This window comes from Dipteris shenzhenensis, chromosome 23 (genome assembly GCF_047967505.1).
Source record: "Dipteris shenzhenensis isolate YYH24624 ecotype China chromosome 23, Dip_SZ_1.0, whole genome shotgun sequence".
NCBI lineage: Eukaryota > Viridiplantae > Streptophyta > Polypodiopsida > Gleicheniales > Dipteridaceae > Dipteris > Dipteris shenzhenensis.
The window spans coordinates 8,557,916-8,579,676 of NC_141618.1; the positions used below are offsets into that span (position 1 = coordinate 8,557,916).

General features: G+C 41.2%; 1 protein-coding gene across 1 annotated transcript; it reads left to right on the forward strand.

Annotated features, from left to right (window-relative positions):
* Positions 1-1,056: 1,056 nt before the first annotated feature.
* On the forward strand, positions 1,057-2,409 carry LOC147886950 (high affinity iron permease 1-like). Its single transcript, XM_087394778.1, has one exon. It carries the CDS (start codon positions 1,119-1,121, stop codon positions 2,025-2,027), a length of 909 nt encoding a protein of 302 aa, XP_087250904.1. The 5' UTR covers positions 1,057-1,118; the 3' UTR covers positions 2,028-2,409.
* The last annotated feature ends 19,352 nt before the right edge of the window (positions 2,410-21,761 follow it).

The following is a 21,761-nucleotide window of genomic DNA, read 5'->3' on the forward strand; positions in this document are numbered from 1 at the left end:
TTTTGTTCACACGCCAAAGTATTGAGAGAGCATGAAGCTTTTACTACAGGAGTGTAGGACATCTTTGGTTGCTTGTAGGGAGCTGGGCATCTTTGATTGGCTTGTCCATCAAAATGTGTACCAGCTGAAGAACATTGAAGCCAGTTCAATCCAGCAATAGTGTCACATGCCAACTTTCCATTGGATGGAAAAAAAATGGCGCTCTGGTGCTAGGAATGGCATCCTCCAAAATGGAGGTGCCAATCTTCACACCAATCGTGCTTCATTTTTACCTTGAAATATGTGCAAGCCTTTAAAATGCCGCACCAACCTCGCACTAGTGGCTTTGTGTGCACAGACTCTTAAGATTTAAAAATAGGATCCCTAATGGCATGTGCAGATTTACAATCAGAATAGCATTTGGTAATCATTTGGTAATTGAGTCGAGGGCATTCAACCTTTGACTCTTCTTTTGATATGCAATTGGAGTGCAATTGCCAAATTGACATGCAACCTTAAAGCATGGTTGCATGAAGCCCTCATTTAGTCGTCCTCTTGACAATGCCAATTTGAAGCTAGCATTAGCAAGCTCGTTTAGCTTGGAGGGAAATTTATCCAATAGACATCAAAATAGTACTTGAAGAAATTGGGATTCATTGTCTTTTTTATACTTTTCTTATATAGAGGGCTAACATTTTATTATTTTTCCTTTACAAGCCTTGTGGCAGCTAATGGTAACTGGACGTCACAAAATGACTGGACGTCACAAAATGAAAAGATCTCGACCTCCTGCCATTCTCTGGGAAGAGCATTCGCACGTACGACAACAACGCGAGAATTAGTAGTAGAAAAATGACTTGGCACCTAGACGTGGTGGTCAGCCGCAAGCCACACGCGACAGGCTCTACGACACACTCTCACTGGGCCGTACCACGTTCTGTGTGAAGAGACTACCAAGAAAGGCCCAAGCAATCCACGCGCACGTACATTAGTTCCATGCACCCGCCACACTCGACACAGCTACAGTCCCCATCCACCCATCCTTTTTTATACATCAGCTGAATCTCCATCCCACCATCCTCTTCCTTTCCTCTTCTTCTTCTTGCTCGGTGCCCTCTACCTTCCTCTCGCCTCCCGCCATGGTTCAGCTCTTCAGCGTCCCCGCTTTCTTCATCCTCTTCCGTGAAACCCTCGAAGCCTCCATCATCCTCTCCGTTATGCTCACCCTCATCAACAATATTGTCGAAGATCCTTCCTCCCGTAAGCGGATGACCCGCCAGGTCTGGCTTGGCGTCGGCGTCGGCGTCGGCCTCTCCATGGCCGCCGCCGTCATCTTCCTCTCCCTCTACTACACCGTGGCCAAAGATGCCTGGGAGCATTCGGAGCCTCTCTGGGAAGGAATCCTGGGCCTCATTGCCGTTGTGCTCATTACTCTCATGGCGTTTTCCATGATCAGGGTGGATACCTGGAGAAGCAAGTGGGAGAAGAAGCTCACAAAGGTTACTGTGGAGGCGCTCAACAAGGAAGAGGAGCTGCAAACAAACAAGAGCAAGTACGCTCTCTTTCTGATTCCCTTTACCGTGGTCATTAGAGAGGGAGTAGAGGCAGTGATCTTTCTGGGAGGTATAGGGTTGGAAGGGTCTGGCTATGCATACCCGATCCCTGCAGTAACTGGAGCTTTATGCGGTATTTTGGTGGGTTATCTTTTATACAAAGGGGGAAGCAATGTTGCCTTCAAGTATTTCTTGGGAGCTGCTACGCTTCTGTTGCTGGTGATAGCTGCTGGTCTGTTCACGGGCTGTGTGCACGAATTTGAGGAATATACACACAATGAGAGCTTTTTATGGCAATTGAAGTGCTGCAATCAAGACGGCAATGGGATCTGGAAGTTGTTGAACGCTGTGGTTGGCTGGCGCAACGAGGCTACGAAAGGCACGCTCTCCTCTTACATCTTGTACTGGATCTTCGTCATCTGCAGCTACATCTTCTTGCGCTTTAAATGGAGTCGAGATGCTGAGCAGGAAACAGCAGCTTCCGTTCCTGTTTAGATCACAGGGCACACCATCAATATAAAGAAAAACTGTTTTTCCAACCAAAAGAAAAATTAAAGATGGCTCAAGTCGGCCGCCTTAAGAGTTTGTCCGATTCTACACTAAATGGAGTTGAGATGCTGAGCTGGAAACAGCAGCTTCAGTTCCTGTTTTGATCACAGTGCACAACATCAATATAAACTGTTTTTCCAACCAAAAGAAACAAGTGAATACATTCAAGAGGCCTGCCTGGCAAACTGAAAGCTGAGAGAGAGAGAGAAGAAGAAGCAGCTTAGAGAATGAGAAGAAAAAGAAGAAAGAAGAAGAAGAGAGAGAGAGAAAGGGGGGGAAAATCATGGCCAAATTTTCTAAATTACTATGATCGGTTTTAGCTTCTTACAAAAATCCCCATCGCTAAGGCCTAACCCAGGGACAAGCCAAAAATAAAGATGGCTCAAGTTGGCCATTTAAGAGTTGTTGGATTTTACACTAACGCCTTGTGAACTTGTATTATACTCTACTATTGAAATAATTATACATTTTGCTTTGTTCGACAATTATAAATATTGGGTTCTTGGGATATGTTTAGGACGGATGATGTTCATATAATATATGCACATTATATATACTTGTTGCAAAGAATATATGTATAAAATTTTAAATATGAAGCACTTAATGTTTAGTAGTTGTCATTTTTGTATTCTAAACTCTAGTTTTGAGCATTCTCATCTATTGAACTATATTTGACCTAAGACTTGACTCGGCGTCGTTTATTGTGTTAAAAAATAGATGGGATAGGATATCTGGATAAAGATAGGTAATAAGCAATAGCATATCGTAGGCCAAAGAATATCACTTCCTTGCCTAAGTTAGGAACAAATGCAGACGAAGAATAGCTTCCAAACCCTAAACCCTAACTCACAAACCCTAAACCCTAAAGCCTAACCCCCAAACCCTAAACCCAAACCACCAAACCCTTAACCTTAAATTCTATGAGTGTTTTCAGTAATATCATTTATTTAAGTAATAGTTTTAATTAGGATTCATAAGTAGGAGTGGAATTGATAGTAGGAATGTGAAAATGGGAGTGGGAGGTAGGAGGGTGGGAGTGGGAGAAAGGGAGACTAGGAATGTGGAAGTGGGAGTGGGAGTAGGAGAGGGGAGGTGGGCGTGAGAGTTGGAGGGAGTGGGATTGGGGGAGGTGGGGCTGGGGTGGGAGCGGGAGTGGGAATGGGCGAGTTGATGGTGGGAGTGGGAGAATGGGAGTGGGAGTGGGAGAGGGAGTGGGAATGGGGGAGGTGGGGGTGGGGTGGGGGTGGGAGGATGGGAGTGGGAGTGGGAGAGAGAGTGGGAGGGGTGGGGTGGGAGGATGGGCGTGGGAGTGGGAATGGGGGAGGTGGGGGCTCGGGGGGGTCACTCATCATATGTAACCCTATCACGTGAGTTCAACAGAAGGATATTTTTTATTTCTAAAATTTACAGAAATAAATATACATAAGGGACTATTTAAAATAGTAGTAGTTATTCTTCTAGTTGTGCCCGAGCTCTATAGTTACCGAGTAGGAGTTTGGATGAAGGAGTGACTCAATCGATGATACAGACGGTAGTGTGGAGTTCTAACTTGTCTGACAAAATGACAAAGTGTGAGGTCACTGATGATCACAGCCTACTATCGGGACAGCCTACAGAAGTTGGAATTTCAGAAGTATTTCTCCTTTTTCATTGACATGGAGATATTCCAAGTTTTGATTATGAATACTTCGTGTATGTCAAATTCACGGTGGCCAAACGACCAGCCCGGTCGCTGACAAAACTGAACCCATTTAGATGATTTTGAGGCTGCGGAGGTTTCTAGAATGAATAAAGGTGTTCGTTTTAACATTTAATAATATGCAGAAGGCTAGATATAAGTCGATATTTTGAGCTTCGTTCTTAATCCTTGGTTGGAAGAGTTGGAGACTCATGATTTGAACAAATTCAAAATTCATGCTACTTGTATTTGAACAAATTCAAAATTCAATCGTATACACTACACTCAAGGGAAATATTGAAAATTCAAAAATTTTAAAACATAATGCATGAGTAGTTGTACCTTTCAAATATCTGAGAATCCACTTTACAACCATCCAATGTCCTTTACTTGGATTGCTCATAAATCTTCTACACACTCCCACTACATCATGTGCAATATCTAGACTTGTGCATACCATTGCATACATCAAGCAACTAATTTGCTGATGCATATGGAACCCTTTACGTATAGTCAATCTCCTCCTATGACTTGGGACACGTATCCTTGCATAATTTGAAATGATTAGCCATAGATGTAGAAACAAGTTTTGAATTCTACATTTCAAACCTTTCCAATACATTTTCAATGTACTCACTTTGAGATAATGTCAATTTGCAGTTTTCCATGTCTCTTGTTATTCTCATGCCAAGGATTTGCTTTGCAGCACCCTAAATCCTTCATTGCAAATGTATTTGCCAGGTTCCTCTTGAGCACATTTATATCCTACATGTTAGAGCATGCAATAAGCATGTCATCAACATACAATAACAAGATCATGTATCTGCCATTGTCTAGTTTCTGAGAATAAACACAGTGGTCTAAATGACATCTAGTAAAACCCTAAATAAACCCATCAAACTTCAAATACCACTATCTTGGAGCTTGCTTTAAACTGTGTAGACTTTTCTTCAACCTGCATTTGACTTTGTATCCTTGTGGGCTGTTGTATATAAATCCCTTCATCCAAATCTCCTTGAAGAAAAGTTGTCTTCACATCGAAATGTTTAATATGCAAGTCCTCTACAGCCACAAGACTCAAAATAGTTCTAATTGAAGTCATTTTAATAATTTGAGAGAATATTTCACCAAAGTCTATGCCTTTCTTATGTGCAAAACCCTTTATAACAAGCCTTGCCTTGTACCTCCTTTTTCCTCCATCTTCTTCCTTCACCTGTAAACCCATTTATTCTGCAATGTTGTTTTCCCATAGGCAAACAAACCAAACCCCAATTTTCATGTTGTAGCAAAGAGCCCATCCTCTTTCATGCCTTGCTCCCACTCCTTTTTGGATTCTACCTGCATTGCTTCTTCATACGTTTTTGGTCCACTAGAATCAATCAACTGAACATAAATGAAAGGAAAAACCACTCAGGTGGTCTATTTACCTCTGTAGACCTTCTCAGTGCACCTCACGGAATTTGGGATTCTTGTTGTTGCTACTACTGCTACTCATTTTTTTGCAACCTTTGGAATTTCATCTCTTGTGATTTCATTAGGAGCTATGTATTATGTCTTTGCATTTTCTTTCTTCCCTTTCTACAAGTGATCTTTATACATAACATTATCATTGAATACAAAACCTTTGCTTCTAATAATTTTCTTACTTTCATAATCCCACAGATGATAACAAAATTCACTACCTCAAGATGCACTTCTTGGATTTTTCCTCAAGCCTTGTTCTCAATTCCTTATCAAGATGGACAAATGTTTCACAACCAAAAACCTTTAGAAAAGAATAGTTAAACTTTTTACCCATCCATGCCTCTTCTAGAATGGCACCATCTAAGGAACTTCAAGGTGATCTGTTTATCAAGTAAACAATTGTACTCACTACTTTAACCCAAAGCTATACCAATAACCCTGTGTGTAGTCTCATGCATCTTGCACGCTCCATGATTAGTCTATTCATCCTCCTGACACAAGATTTTCTTGTGGCATTCTTGGAGTTGTCTTCTCTCCACAATTCCATTGTATCAGCAATAACTATCAAACTCTTTGTTGTAGTATTTGCCTCCATTATCAGATATGAGAGCCTTCAACTTCTTTCATGCCTCATTCTCAGCCAAAGCTTTCAATTTCTTAAAAGTTTCAAACATATGAGCTTTTCTATGATTGCAATAAACCCAAGTTTTTCTAGTTTCATCATCAATAAAAGTAACATAATAGTGTGAACCACCAAGAGATGATGCATCAACACGACCCATACATTTGTATGCACAAGCTCTAACTTTTCTCTCTCCTTTTGTTTTTCAACTTTGAGAAATCTAACTCTCTTTTGTTTTCCATAAACATAGTTCTCACAAAACTCCAAATCAACCTTTCTTGAGTGAAGAATTTGCATCCCCTTCTCACTCATGTGCCCAAGCCTATGATGCCACAATGTTGTATCTACTCCTGTAGAAGCTAAAGCAATGGAGCAATAAGAATTATCGGTATATGACTACAATGCACCTAGCTTGGGTCCTTTTGCTATTACCATTAACCCTTTAGTGACCTTCCATAAATTTCTTACAAATGTGGTTATGCAGCCTTCATCATCTAATCGTCCTACTGAAGTTAAGTTTCTTCTTAAATCAAGATCATGCCTTACCTCCTTCAACAACCATTGGTTTCCATTATGCATTCAATGGCCTTTCCAATGTTTAAGGGTAGTCATGTTAGTAGGTGCAAGGACCAATGTACTAATTGCTCTCTATTTATAATCTTCCCATGAGCATGATTATTTAGTTTAACAACTAAGACTATCAAGGTAATTCCTCCTTTGTATGAAGGCATGTATTCTCTAAATGATTATATGTGATAAGGGAAGTATGTGCCTTAGTGCACGTGTAACAAGACAAGTATGTGTCTTATGTATCAATGAGACTGAAGTGACATGCTTCCCATAAGTATGTCACAATAAGAAGTCATTGTGCATATTTGAAACAAGTAAAATTAGGATCATTGTAACATAGCCCAATCACTACTAAAGAACCTATCTTCATCATGCGTGACCTTTACTTGAAATTATTGGGACACTGGAACATTTGTAACACAAGTCATTGTGCATGTACCATGGTTATCATCACCACACTAGATTACACGTGTGTGCACGCACATGTGCGACCACCTAAATGAGCTTCTCTAAAATCACATTAAACATAGTCTTGAAAGTATTTCTTATGAGGTGTAGCATGAAAAGAAGCCCCTGAGTCCACCACCCATGCATTAGTTATCGATAGTGTCCAATGAAAGAATCAAGGCATCTTGCAACATGGTACCTCCTGCATTTGCTTCCTATGTATTCTCTTTTTGTCCATCTTCTTCCTTTTTCTTTTGCAACCAACAACCTTTCTTCAAGTCTCCTTTCTTCCTGCAATGCCAACACTCCAAGTTCTTTGGATTTGGATTTACCTTCTTCTTAACTTGTGGCAATGTCTTGGGCTCTTTCATCTCTCCCTTTGTTTTCCCTTGTTCTCAAGAGATCAAAGGATTTCCTGATGTTTCACTTGTGCTTTTCCATCGCATTTCCTTGCTAAGGAGAAGTGTTTGACCTAGAAATAGAGTTACTCATAGCCATAACCATGCAATCCCAACTTTTGGCAATGAGCACAAAATCAGCAGAGCTCATCAAAGTCTACTCCTACAAACCTTAGTTCACTTGTATTCACATTGAATTGATTCAAATGATTAGCTATAGACCCACCTTTTGACATCTTCAGATTGAATAGACGTTTCATAAGAAATACCTTGTTAGAAGTTGATGGTTTTGCATTCAATGTATCCATCATGCTCATCACATTAAAGACTTCTTGGTGGGAAATCTTTTGTAGGAGACCTCAAGGGTAGGAGTCTCTACATTTTTTGTAGGAAACTTAGGGATGGGACCTTTTTTGTAGGGGACCTCTTAGGGTCTCTACACTTTTGTTAAGAAACTTCTTGGTGGGACATCTTGAGAGTGCTCTCAACGGAAGCAAGAACGGAAGAAGGAGAGAGAGAGACAGAGAGCCACATAAGTTTGGTGGGTGCAGAACCACCCTAATCTTCTTTTTCATTCATTTATATATGTGTTTGAATATTGTACATAACCGGGGTTAAGGCACAGTGACCTTTAACCCCCACAACCTCCCACTTAAAGGACAATGTGCCTTTAAGGGAGAATAACTAGTGAGCATACTATCCAATGCCCATCAATACACGACAATACTCAAACCGCTGACTAGGTAGACTCTTCGTCAGCATATCTGCAGGGTTATCATCTGTATGAACCTTGACAAGCTCTATGCACTTGTCCTCAAGTACCTCCCTAATGAAATGGTACCTAACCTCAATGTGTTTGGTCTTTGCATGAAAGACCGGATTTCGTGCTAGCTGAATAGCACTCATGGAATCACTATGCAATGTCGGTACACCTGTATGAATCCCCAAATCTCCCACTAGCCGATCAAGCCATATAGACTCCTTGCAACCCTCTATGGCTGCAACATACTCAGCCTCTGTGGTAGACAAAGCAACGCACTTCTGTGCGCGAGACATCCACGACACTGCACCACCTGCAAAGGTGAACACATAACCAGAAGTGGATCTACTATCCACATGCCCTGCATAGTCTGAATCTGTGTACCGAAGTACACGCATGTCTCCTTTACCAAAGCAAATGCACATCTCCTTGGTACCCTTCATGTACCTCATGATGCACTTAACTGCCTCCCAATGCCTCTTTCCTGGATTAGCCATATATCAGCTAACAACTCCCGCTGCAAATGCAATGTCTGGTCTAGTAGCTATCATAGCATACATAAGACTCCCAACTGCTGATGCATAAGGAACCTTGGCCATCATGGCCCTTTCCTCATCTGATTTGGGACTATCTGTATGACTCAGTTTCATATATGGAGGCAATGGAGTACTCACTGCCTTCCCCCCCTCCATATTGAAACGCTGCAATACTTTTGTAACATACTCTTTTTGTGAAAGCCAAAGGAGTTTCCTACTCCGATCACGCGTGATGCGCATACCAAGAATATGACCTGCAAGTCCCAAATCCTTCATATCAAAGGCCTCATGCAACTTGGCCTTTAATGCATCTAGCTCATAAGTATTCTTGCTAGCCAATAGCATATCATCCACATATAGTATCAGGATTATTAGGCTATTATCCTTAGCCCTTTTAGTGTAGAGGCAGTGATCAATTTCACTCCTTCTAAAACCCTGGGACCGAATGAAAGCATCAAACTTCTGATACCATTCTCTAGGTGCTTGCTTAAGACCATAGAGACTCTTCTTTAGCTTGCAAACTAAATGCTCTTTGCCCTTTTCTTCAAAGCCTTCCGGCTGCACCATGTAAATTTCCTCATGCAAATCCCCATGCAAGAAAGCTGTCTTGACATCCATTTGCATAAGCTCCATATCCTCTACTGCCACTAGTCCAAGCATGCATCTAAGTGTGGTCATCTTCACAACCGGAGAGAATATCTCATCAAAGTCCACACTCTTCTCTTGCTTGAACCCTTTAGCAATCAAACGGGCCTTGTACCTAGGCACATCATCACCTGTGACCTTCATTTTGTAGACCCATTTACATGGCAATGCTTTCTTTCCATGTGGCAAAGAAACCAAGTCCCAAGTCTTATTCTTCATAAGTGAACTCATCTCTGATTGCATAGCATACTCCCACTTGCGTTGATCCTCACGCATCATAGCCTCTCTGTAGCAAGAAGGCTCCCCGCAATCAGTAAGCATCACATAGTCTACCCCTGGAACAAACCTATCAGGCGGTCTAGACACTCTAGATGATCTTCTCAAGGGCATTTCAGCTTGCTGTCCCACTTGCATTCAGCCACATTTGGCTCATCATTTCCACCAATAGATGATCCATCATCTACCCTTGATTGTATACCTGTGGGAGTACTTGGTGGTACCATTTCTTGCACATTTGGTGCATGGACAGCTTGCTGCCTATCAACATATGCAGGTGGATTCATATCCTGGAAAGTGATTCTCCTCATTTCCACATCCCTCATGGGTGCCTTATGCATCTTCTTCTCATTGAAGACCACATCATGGCTGCGTATGATCTTCTTTGCTTCTGGATCCCAGAGACGATAGCCCATCTCTCCACTTTCACCATAACCCAGAAAGATGCATTTCCTAGACTTAGGATCTAGCTTCTTTCGAAGCTCTTTTGGCACATGTGCATATGCCTCACACCCAAATATACGCAAATGAGAGTAAGAGGGCTTCTTGCCACTCCATGCCTCTTTAGGAATACCACCATCCAAACTCTTACTAGGTGATCTATTGATCACATGCACTGCAGTCTTCATTGCCTCAGCCCAAAAACCACCAGAAAGACTTGCATTGGAAAGCATGCATTGCAACCTTTCTTGAATGGTACGGTTCATCTTTTCTGCAACTGGATTTTGCTCTGGAGTATGAGGGGATGTAAGCTCCCTCTTAATCCCACGAGTATCACAGAAATGCTGAAAGTCATGAGAGAGATACTCTCCACCATTGTCAGTCCGTAGGCATTTAAGCGTTCTACCTGACTGATTCTCAACCAAGGCCAGCCATTTTTGAAATACCTGGAACACATCACTCTTCCGAGCTATAGCATAAGCCCACACTTTCCTAGTTGCATCATCAATGAATGTCACATAGTATTCAGCCCTGCCTAATGACCGTGTAGGCATGGGACCACATACGTCTGAATGCACCAAATCAAGCAATTCAAACTCTTTCTTTCCCCTTCTTTTATGGGCTGATTTAGTCTGCTTCCCATAGAGACAATGCTCACAAAATTCAAAATCAAAGAAACTCAAATGCGGTACATAAACCAAACGGCATAAGAGTTTCATTCCATTCTGGCTCATGTGGCCCAACCTGCAATGCCACAAAGAAGTGCTTGGCTGCTCAATTATTGCAACAACATGATCAAATACCCTTGATACATGTAAGGGATACAAAGTCCCACACTTGGCACCCCTGGCCAAAAGCATAGAGCCCTTTTGAATTTTCCAACTTTGAAAGCCAAAAGTGGTGTGAAAACCAGCATCATCTAGCTGACCCACTGAAATAAGACTCTTGGTTAGCTTAGGCACATGTCTCACATGTTTCAAAACAAATGCAGACCCATTTGCGAAAGAAAACTTTATGTCACCTGCTCCCACTATGTCACATGCATAGTCATTTCCAAGATGCACACAACCTGTCTTTCCACTATCATAAGTGGAGAACCATTCCCTATGGGGAGTAACATGGAATGAAGCACCAGAATCCAAAATCCAATCCTAGGAATATGCATCATCTGAAGTGGTAAGCAACTCTGCAGATAAAGTAGACATGAAGAGAACATCATTGTCACTATCATGTGTGACTGCATTGATCTCCTCGATCTTCACTTTTCCTTTGTCCTCCCTTGGACTCTCTTGCTTTTGATTTGCACCCCAATTTGCATTCTTTTTCTTATCCTTTTGCTCTCTTTTCAGCTTGTAGCAATCCTTTTTCATATGGCCCTTCTTGCCACAATGGTAACACTCAATGTTCCGTGCCCTGGATTTGCTATGTGACTTCCCTCTTTCTTGGGACTTCCCCCTGAACTGTGATCTGCCCCTTTGCACATTTAAGGCTGCATCCTGCTTGTTGCCATCCATAGACTTTTGTCTAATCTCCTCGGCCAACAAGCTACCCACAACATCATCAAATTTCAGTACTCCACCAGGTGCAGAGTTATTGACAGCTGTACGGAAAGTATCCCATGAGGATGGCAATGAACATAAGAGAAATATTGCCTTAGTATTCGCATCAAAATTCATTTTTTGAGCCTGAAGTTGGCTGAAAATAATATTGAATTCATTCAAATAAGAAGCAATGGAGACCCCTTCCTTCATCTGTAGCTCAAACAACCTCTTCATGAGGTAAACTTTATTAGAGGCAGTTTCCTTCTCATAAGTGGCACACAGTTTCTTCCACAAATCTTCCGTAGTCTGCTCATTTAAGTCTGCTCATTTACTACTGTGAAATAAACTGACTCTGCAAGATGAAGTCTAATAGTAGACTTTGCTAATGCATCCAACTCATTCCAATCATTCTCAGACATATCCGCAGGCTTAGCTTCAATCCCTGCCAAGGGTTTAATCTGCTTCTTTTGAATAAGCACATCCCTTATTTGTTCTTTCCACAAAGAAAAGTTTGTCCCATCAAACTTTTTAATGCTGAAAAACTCCTTTTCAGGCATGGAAGAGGATGCCATGATGCAAATAAAGCAAAATCCCAAATGCTAGTGCCTACAAGAGAGAATCACACCAAATACTAGGTGCACCCAAATGTGTATGCCACAATAGAGTGAAATATCACCAAAATTCAAAGCTCAAAGCATCAAAAGATGCATCTGACTCATGTGCATATACTATGCATCCATATGAGCAAATCTGGCCCAAAAGAAAATGCCAATAAGTGCCAAATGACTCAAGCATAAACACTGTCCACTGGCATATGCATCAATAATGTCTCATCCAAGAGAGCATAGCACTATCAGTGCATCACCAACAATGTGTCAAAGCTGTCCCTCAGCATAAAATAGCATCCATGTGCAAAGCGTCCATAAAAATAGCATCCCACAAGGCAATTTGGGCTTATCAGCGCATCCAACAAGGACCGCAATGCATCCAAATGAGGTATAAATCATCCATTGCAACCCAATGCATACCACGAATGAGCGCACACTGCTCAAACTGCAACCAAAGTGATCTGCATAAGGTATGATCAAGAAATCATAGTCCCACGGTAATGAGCGCTATTGAAAATAGAACCTGAGATGCTTCAAAACATGGGCGCCATTGCATAATCGGACTCACAAGAAAATCTGCAAATATCTCTCTTCTGCCAGAACTCCAACATCCCAACTGATGAGTGAGAAATGGGAGTCAACACTTATCCACTGCCATGTGGCATAAATCTAAGGTTTCAAAACCTTAGAATGAAAAATGCATAACAGAGAGACGAAATCGAATACACAGAGATTTATAACTCTGAAAATCCTCCACCGAATCACGCAAGAACTGATAGGTAGGGGTTTTTGGGCGTCTGGAACGCAATGGGACAGACGGTTTTGGAAACCGTGGTCTCAATCACTGGGTCCAACACACGGACTGAGAAACGTTTTTGGAAACAGAGCTATCTGTAAACTCCACCGGAGTGCAAATGATGAGTAACATAGAAGTTTTAGGACCTCCTGAGTCCACCGGAACTGATAGATCTGCAAATGGTTGCTCCAAACTTGAGTTTCAACACCCGGGCAAAAAACGCAAGAACTGACACAGTGAGTCAAAAATCCAATGAAATGATCCTGGATTCAAGAATAAAGGTGTTTCCAGGCTCCTGAAGTAATGTGGACACCAAAAGCAAGCAATAGTTGCCTCTACAAGTCAATATGGAGTCTCTGTCATTGAACGGAACAGGGAAAAGCTCAAAAAAACGACTTTTTCTTTGAAAGCTCTTAACAGGCTCTCAAAACCACTTCGTAAAGCCAAAGTGACTTTTCCAAAGGTTCCTCCAAGTCTCTGCACACTCGGATGCAAGTAAAGTCGCCCACAAAGCTTCCCACAGAGCTTCTCCTTCCTCCCATAGAGCTGTTGAGCTTCTAAGCATTCACGCACTCTCAGCTAGATCACGCGGGCTCTGATACCAGTTGAGAGTGCTCTCAACGGAAGCAAGAATGGAAGGAGAGAGAGAGAGACAGAGAGCCACATAAGTTTGGTGGGTGCAGAACCACCCTAATCTTCTTTTTCATTCATTTATATATGTGTTTGAATATTGTACATAACCGGGGTTAAGGCACAGTGACCTTTAACCCCCACACATCTTCTATACGAGATCTCTTGGGGTCTCTACACTTTTTGTAGGGGACCTCAAAAAGTGTAGGCTTTTACTATTTCTCTCTCTACTTTAGTATTTCTCTCTCTAGATCATGATGTTGCAACTATGATCATCATGCTCATCAAGTCAATTATTGTCATCTGTTCAAGAATGTTTAAAGCCACTGACACTACCAAACAAATTCGTATTGTTCTTAGTGCCTTTCTTTCAAGAACCTCCAAGTCTCTTGCTAACATACTCATAGGCTTCTTTGCGATCCCACCTAATGACAATAAAAAGTCCTTTAAGTTTAGATAATCCTCAATTTGCATCTTCCTTGGTTCGAGTGGCATAAATGATGAAAGAAGGCAAGCTCAAAATCAAGAAGTTCAGATGGCAAGAACTACCATAAAGCAATAGAATGAGATTACTACTAATCAATCCCACCATAATGCCATCAGGTTTGTTACCAATTTCCAATGTCTAAGTAGTAAGCATGGGTGGAATACTAGACATACGTATAAGGGTCAAAGTGCTTCCCATATGCCTAAGGGATTTATAAATGAATCAAATCTAGGCATTCTTACAAAGCAAAGGTTGGAATTTTTTCTAGAAAAAAGCCAAATAGTTTAGTACACTTCAGTAAGCAAAAGGAGACTCCCATAATAATACGATTTCCTCCTAAAAATAAAGCAATGGAATGAGATATCTTCCTACTAATCAATCCCACCATAATGCCATCGGTTGTGTTACCAATTTCCAACCTCTAAGTATACTATAAGCATGGGTGGAATACTAGACATACACATATGCCTAAGGGATTAATAAATGAATCAAATCTAGGCATTCTTACACAGCAAAATTTGGAAATTTTTCCAAGAAAAAGCCAAATAGGAGACCCCCATAAGATATAATTTCCAAAAGAAGACTCCCTTAATCCATGTCAATCCTCCCAAGTGTAGAGGAATCTTAAAATTTTCCTAAGGGAACTCCATTAATCCTTTTCTTAGTAATCAAAAGTTGGCATTCTCATTATCAATAAATGAGCTAAGGCTCATGACATTACCCAAATAGCATAAAGTCCTTAAGGGATAAAATATTTTTTCTCAGTATACAAGCGTTCCATAAAACATGACCAAGACTATGCCTATAAAAGGAGTCCTTATATGGCATCTAAACTTAAAGGGAAAGTTAAGACTTTGCGCTAAAATATTATATCTCCAATGCTATGCCTAGTACACAATGCACATACCAGCATAACAAATTCAATGTTGCAAGACCCCAAACTTCAAAGTTTCAGTGTCATAACGTTAATAGGTCCCCACGATGAATTTTAATCGAGTATTAGTATTAGATGAGGGGGATTACTTTTGATTAATCTAAGTAAAGGGTGCATGGTGCAATTAATCTTGCTTCTGTATATATCCTTTTCCTTGCTCTCTCTCTGTTCATCCCTCTAGGTGCCCACAATGAAGGCTACCATCTTACCTCAGCTGCCTCATCTGTCGTCTCCTTTCATGGACATAGCTCTGCAATGGCGAGCTGCACCTCCACAGTGTCTTCATGAGCTCAGCTATGGCCATCTTAGCCAATTAATTGAGAACTTTAGCTTAGCTTAATCAGCATGAGAACATGCCTAATTAATTAAATCAGAGAGATGAAGTGCAAGAGGGGGGTAGAGGTTTAGTGTTAGGAATTTTGTACAGAAAATTAAGAGGCGATTGCAAATAACTGAGGTTGAAGATAAAAAATAGACGAGTAGTTATGAATTGTAGAAGTCAAGAGAGTGACTATAGAGTGATAGAGTCATCTCTATGAATGAATGTAGCTGGTCTTAACTCCCCATATTACCTCCTTTCTGATAACAGTCATAGGTTCTTGATGATGAGGTAGTTATCAAGCCAAGAAAACAAATTGTCACTCACCTAAGAGGCATGTGAGTCATAGAGAAAATGGCTATAAGAAGAAATGTCAATATATAAGAAGATTATAAACCTCTCATGCAATGATTCATTGGCAAAGTAAAAGTCACACATCCAGATGAAAAGAGGACATGTCCCGTGACTCGGTATTATAATAAACTACAATCAAATGTACAACCACCTTGCCTACTAAGCTCGGGTAACCAAAGAATCTTCTTTGGCTCTAGTATCAGAGTGTATACTTTCAAGATTCTAGAGAAAAGTAAGAAAGCAAATAAATAGGAGGCAAGCCATTACAAGAGTAATCCCATGATGATTCCATGCAACCCTAAACCCTAAACCCTCTAACTCATTGTAGAGGTAGAGGGACACTGGTTCAAGGAGTGTCAAGGTGTTCAAGATTGCACAAAGAGTACACATATGGCTTTTCTACTACCCTTCTGACTAGTAGTACCGGGCAACCCATTCTATATCCCAAAGAAGTGCAAAATATTCCAACTTTGCTTCTTGTTTGGCTGTATGATAAAGAGCTGGCTCCATTCAACCAAAAAGTATGCTATCACTCTGAACCATCAAAACATAAGTAGACAATAAAGCATGGAAATATACACATAATAATAGTGAATCGTGGAATAGTAGATGGTTACTAGCATAATTGAAGTATATGATTTTGGCTATACAAGGAAATGCCAGTCCAACTTCGTGCAGTAGTAGTTGAGGTCAGGGCTTAGCGACCAGTCAAGGCAAGAAAAGGTCAGCATAGTCTGACTAGTAGTACCAGGCAACCCATTCTAGATCCCAAAGAAGTGCTGACTAGTAGTACCGGGCAACCCATTCTAGATCCCAAAGAAGTGCAAAATATTCCAACTTTGCTTCTTGTTTGGATGTGCGATAAAGAGCTAGCTCCATTCAACCAAAAAGTATGCTATCACTTTGAACCATCGAAACATAAGTAGACAACAAAGCATGGAAATATATACATAATAACAATGAATCGTGGAATAGTAGATGGTTACTAGCATAATTGAAGTATATGATTTTGGCTATACAAGGAAATGCCAGTCCAACTTCATGCAATAGTAGTTGAGGTCAGGGCTTAGCGACCAGAGAAAAGGTCAGCGCAGTCGAGAAATAGATGAAGCTAACAAGTGAGACTCAAGCATTGTCTAAGCTCTACCTTCCATCTAGGAAGCTGCTTGACGAAATGACAAATGGCATGATCCAAAAAGTGCATTGTCTCTTTATATAATACTCATACACAAGAGGCTAACCTATCTGCATACTTCTTAAGTGAAAAAACTCGCACTGGCGATGCCATGTCAATCCATTACCACTTAGATCATACATACGGGCCCTTCAGTCCCTACCATAGTTGGAGAGGGTGATTACCATTCTATCTCCTTTTGGTCCCTAGTAGTAACATACTAATCCATAGTAGGCCTACTCATAGAGTTTGTAGAGTAGTAAGGTTGCACAACATGTCAATCCATTACCAAATTTTCAAGGGCCATCAAAGTGTAGACAAATAAAAAAAACACAAGGATCCCCAAGGGGATGTGTGTGTGTGTGTGTGTCCACACGTGCATGTGCATATACCTACATATAAAGCTACAATGTGAGATGGAATGTATTGGCCAATTTAGATCATTAGTAGATCATAGACTAAGGTAGTCCAAATAGCTTGCATACAATTATAGTTAGTATAGGTCAACATTCAAATGTGAAGCCACCTGTCACCTAATGTGATGGAAGAAAAGAACAACAGTGCCCATGCATTGATGAAACGGCAAAAGAACAATGCTCTAATTTTTGAAGAAAAAAAAAAAATTTACAAGTACGCTTTTTGTGCCTTGTAGTCTACATTTCAAGTTTATTGAGGGTAACATATTGCATTTGTCTTTGCAGACTCTACTATGGGGTCCTTTTACTAGTTAACTTATAACCATTGATTTAACTACAGCTCATTACTATCAGTCCTAGTTCTAAGACATTCAATTTCAGTTAGGATTGGTGTAGGGTCTTTAGAGTAAATTATGATATTGTTTGTAGAAAAAGTTTGTTACATTAATTTATTGATACAAATTTTCAAAGGGCTTTTATTTTTTCAAAATTGTATATTTTTATGCATACATTGTAATGGTTTATTCAAATTATATAAACAAATATATATATCAAAACCTCCCTTGCATTGTTGCCTCTCTCTCTCTCTCTCTCTCTCTCTCTCTCGCTCTACACACGCACACACACACATCTCTTGCCTTACCTCTCTCTCTCTCTCTCTCTCTCTCTCTCTCTCTCTTTCTCTCTCTCTCTTTCCCTCCTTACTTCTTGCTCTCTCTCTCTTAGAGCCAAGCATCTACAACAAATAGCCGGAGCAATATGTCTACGTGATAAAAGCTATCCAGATGATACAACCCCCAACAAAAACATGCCATAGAAAGACATGTTGTCATAGAGGGACCTTGGAGTGCCAAATCTATTTCAATCTTTTTCTCCACCATTTGATCGGATGATGCAAACACCAAATTTGATTAGCCATGTTTGAAGCCCATGGTGGAGACAACAAAACTTATATAAAGATGAGACTATTATATGAGACAGCTTTAAAGGATAAATGGACGAGTGTACAAGAACAAGAGTCCAATCCTGAAGGCATCTTGAAGTTCCAAAGGAGATACTAGCTGAAATGGCTGAAGCATCCAAGTAATGATCTGCCATACAGGAGGATAATGCATTTCCAAACCATATTTTACAACATTCAAAGGGAAAGATAAAAGAGTGCCATCATCATGATAATATCTGCCACAAAAGAAATTCATTTTGAGTCAAGAAAGTACGAGTTTGGGCTCCGGTAAAGCCAATGGTTGAAAAAAAACCCAGGACTAGTGGATGTTCTCCGATTGCAAAGATGTTGAACACAAGATATGGCAAGTTGTGCTCGAGAAGAAGTCCAAACACCATCAAAGAGAAGAACCCTGCAAATACTTTGAAAATGCCTTTTATAATGCAAGCCTTTAAAAATGGCTTTGGACGAACATACTTTATCCATAAAAGCCCTTTGTCGTGTCCTTGTCACCCATTTAGAGATTTTTCTATTGTCATTGCATTGCAAAACATGTTTAGCCTGGCATAAAATCTGATTTTCTTCCATAGAAAGATTACTAGTATGACTCATCTCAGTCAAGGATTGACAAGTGTGTTTAGCATGAGCAACATTTTCTCTCAAAGTCTTCATGTAAGTTTTGCCATAATTGCGAATAATTGCTTGCATTCTAGCAATGAAAGCTTCCCAAACATAATCAATGCCAAGGTGAGACTGTTGTGACAAAGGGTGGATAGCATCATACACCATGGCCTTGTATGCATCATGCTCCAAATAACTATTATTGACAATGAGTAGTCTTCTTTATGTAAGCCGATCATCAGGCATGTTATGAAGAGAGATCCTCAACCACAAAGGGGCATGACCTGAATGAACAAAAGCATAATCCACCCATAATTTAGCAATGAGAGAATCATAATGCTGAGGATCAACCCTGTACCAATGATCTAGACGAGCCCGATAAGAAGACTGAGCATTATGTTGAAAAGTATAGCCTGGCATCATTGGCTATGATTCTTTCCAAAGGTCAACAAGACTAATCCGAAGTAAAATATTGGACGAATGATGATGCTTAGAAGCCAACATATGAGTATGGCCAAACGTGTTATCACCCTGCTGAGGGGCATTGTTAAAATCCCCACAAATAAAGGCATGTTGTCTCCAGGGATAGCCTTGCATTTCAGCCCAAATTAAACCTCTACTGTGAGAAGATTGAGGTGCATAAACCAAAGCAAATTCAAAGATTTCATCCTGAATGAGGCACTGTATGATCAACCAGATGCCTTGACTACCATTGAGTGTAACAATTGGCTGAAATTCACGTTTCACAAAAAAAACTACAACCGAAAAAGAATGCTCACCTGCATAAAATATGTCATACCCAGCAAAATGCCCATAATGACCAGCATACATATGTTGATTATGCTCTTGCAATGCCACTATATCAAGCTGTAATTGATTGAGGTAGCCCCAAACAAGTTTCCATTTCCTGGGATCACATAACCCCTGAGAGTCTAACATTTAATATGTGACAACATATTTACAGAGTATGTACAGCCAAGAGTATCAAGTCTGCATTTCAATCTCAGGATCCGCCGGCCCCCTGAAAATAATACCCATTTGAGTTTGTAGAAAGCACTTCCCATAGCAACATTGTTAATAGTAACATCATAAGATTTTGCATTGGGATTATTTGTATCCCACGAAAAACAAATCTATTAGAGTTGCCATTTGGTCTTGGTGGACATACCACCTTACCCAAAGAAGCTGCAATCTTTGGCAACAAAGAAGCAAGGCATTGAGGGAAGTCCACTACGTCCACCCACATCGGATAGCGATGTCTTATCAAAGCTTGATAATCCCTGGTAGGCGACCATGGTAGAACATGAACCATTTGCTGTTCATAAAAAAGAGGAGAGTGTTTCAAAAGCATCTGCTTATGCTGTTCATCCACCATAATAATTTCAAAGAAAACTTTGGTAGCAACCACCCAAGCTGCGTGTCAACCAATTACCCACATCAGCTGCAACTGGCATACGTCTAGGGAAAAAAATAATCACTATGTGCTTGGCATATTCACGCATTGGATCCACAATATCATCAACCTCCACCATTATCCCAACAGTGGGAACATAATCTTTCCATTCCTTGCGAGTATCTTCAAATCCCTCATGCATCACTTCAAAAACCAATTGGACCTCAGGAGAGGCATGCACAAGGTCATCCTGACCTGAGTCCTGCTTCTGTTTCTTGTGCGAATAAAGCTTCTTCATTGAAGCCATGTATCACAGAAAAATTGAAGGCAAAAAACAGCAAACGGGAGAAAGTAGAGAAAGATGACAGGAGAAAAGGCTCAGGAGAACAGAAAAGGACAGCGAAAGCTTTTGCACAAGAAAGGGAAAGGAGAGGACAAAAAAAGGGGTGAGCAAAAGACAGAGGCACTTGAGAAAAAGGCGAGAGGAGCAGCAAACGTGGCGACCAAAAGCAAAAATCACGAGCAGGAAGCCAGACCGTACAAGTATGGAAATGGGTGGAACCTGTACGGAGAACGCAGAAGGCCTAAAAGCTTGTACGGAAGTGTCGTATAGCTTGTGCGGATGGCTGTACAGGTCGTACGGAAAGGCTACAAGCTGTACGAAAACTGCGAGGGAAACCAGGGCTACAGACGGCGGACCCGAGAAAGGTAAAGGAGGCCTTAGACGGGGTTGTAGCAGCCAGTGGACACCGAGCGATCTCTCTCTCTCTCTCTCTCTCCCTCTCTCTCTCTCTCTCTCTCTCTCTCTCTCTCTCTCCTCTTCGCGCGTGTCTTCTCGAGGGCGAGGCGCGAGTCGCGTGTCTTTTTGTCGCACCGAATGGCATTGTACCATGTGGTGGGCTAGCTAGAGCATTTACTATTGTCGCGTTGCCACTTGGAGTATTGAAGGTGCGTGTGTCCTCCTTTGGATTCGTGTCGTCATAGTCTGCTCAATTGCGCAGTGGAGCCCATGAGTGTTCAGAGTGCCTCAACCTACGTTAGTAATGTGTCAGACACACCTGAGCCCGAACAGTCTGCCCTGGAGACTACCCTATCGCGGGCAATCCGCCACGTGGCACGATCGCAACTCCTCCATGCTGTGGCAATGGGAGTGGCTGTTCGTTTGGCCCGCCTTGCCACGTGGCTTACTTGCCCCTTTCGACACCGACCTCACGCGAGCTCCCCGGAACCTCCTGCGATCCCCTCGAACCTCCGCATACCTGCCATGTCAGCAAGTATGGGATTAGTCTCCTTAAAGAAGTTATAGAACCTCCCCACAAAGTGAGATGACTCTCATCAAAGAGATTGGACCAAAAAGACGCTGCTATGTGCTAATCAGTGATTTTAAAGAAGCCATAGCCACTACCTTAGAATTGTCTTAGCTCCTCGTAGCCCAAACCCACTGATTGAAGATTAGAGGGGAATTGCCAGTGCCATGCATACATTGAATCAGCCAATACATGCCATCCAAAAAGTCCATGAGGCTTTGCACCCCCCACAACCATAGTCCACATGAAATGTCAAAATAGATGAGACCTCCAAAGAGCATATATCCAAAATATAAGATCCTTTGTCAAGCATATATAGC

Excerpts from the sequence above, each read along its gene's own strand:
- LOC147886950 (XM_087394778.1), top strand. The coding sequence starts at position 1,119 with ATGGTTCAGCTCTTCAGCGTCCCCGCTTTCTTCATCCTCTTCCGTGAA.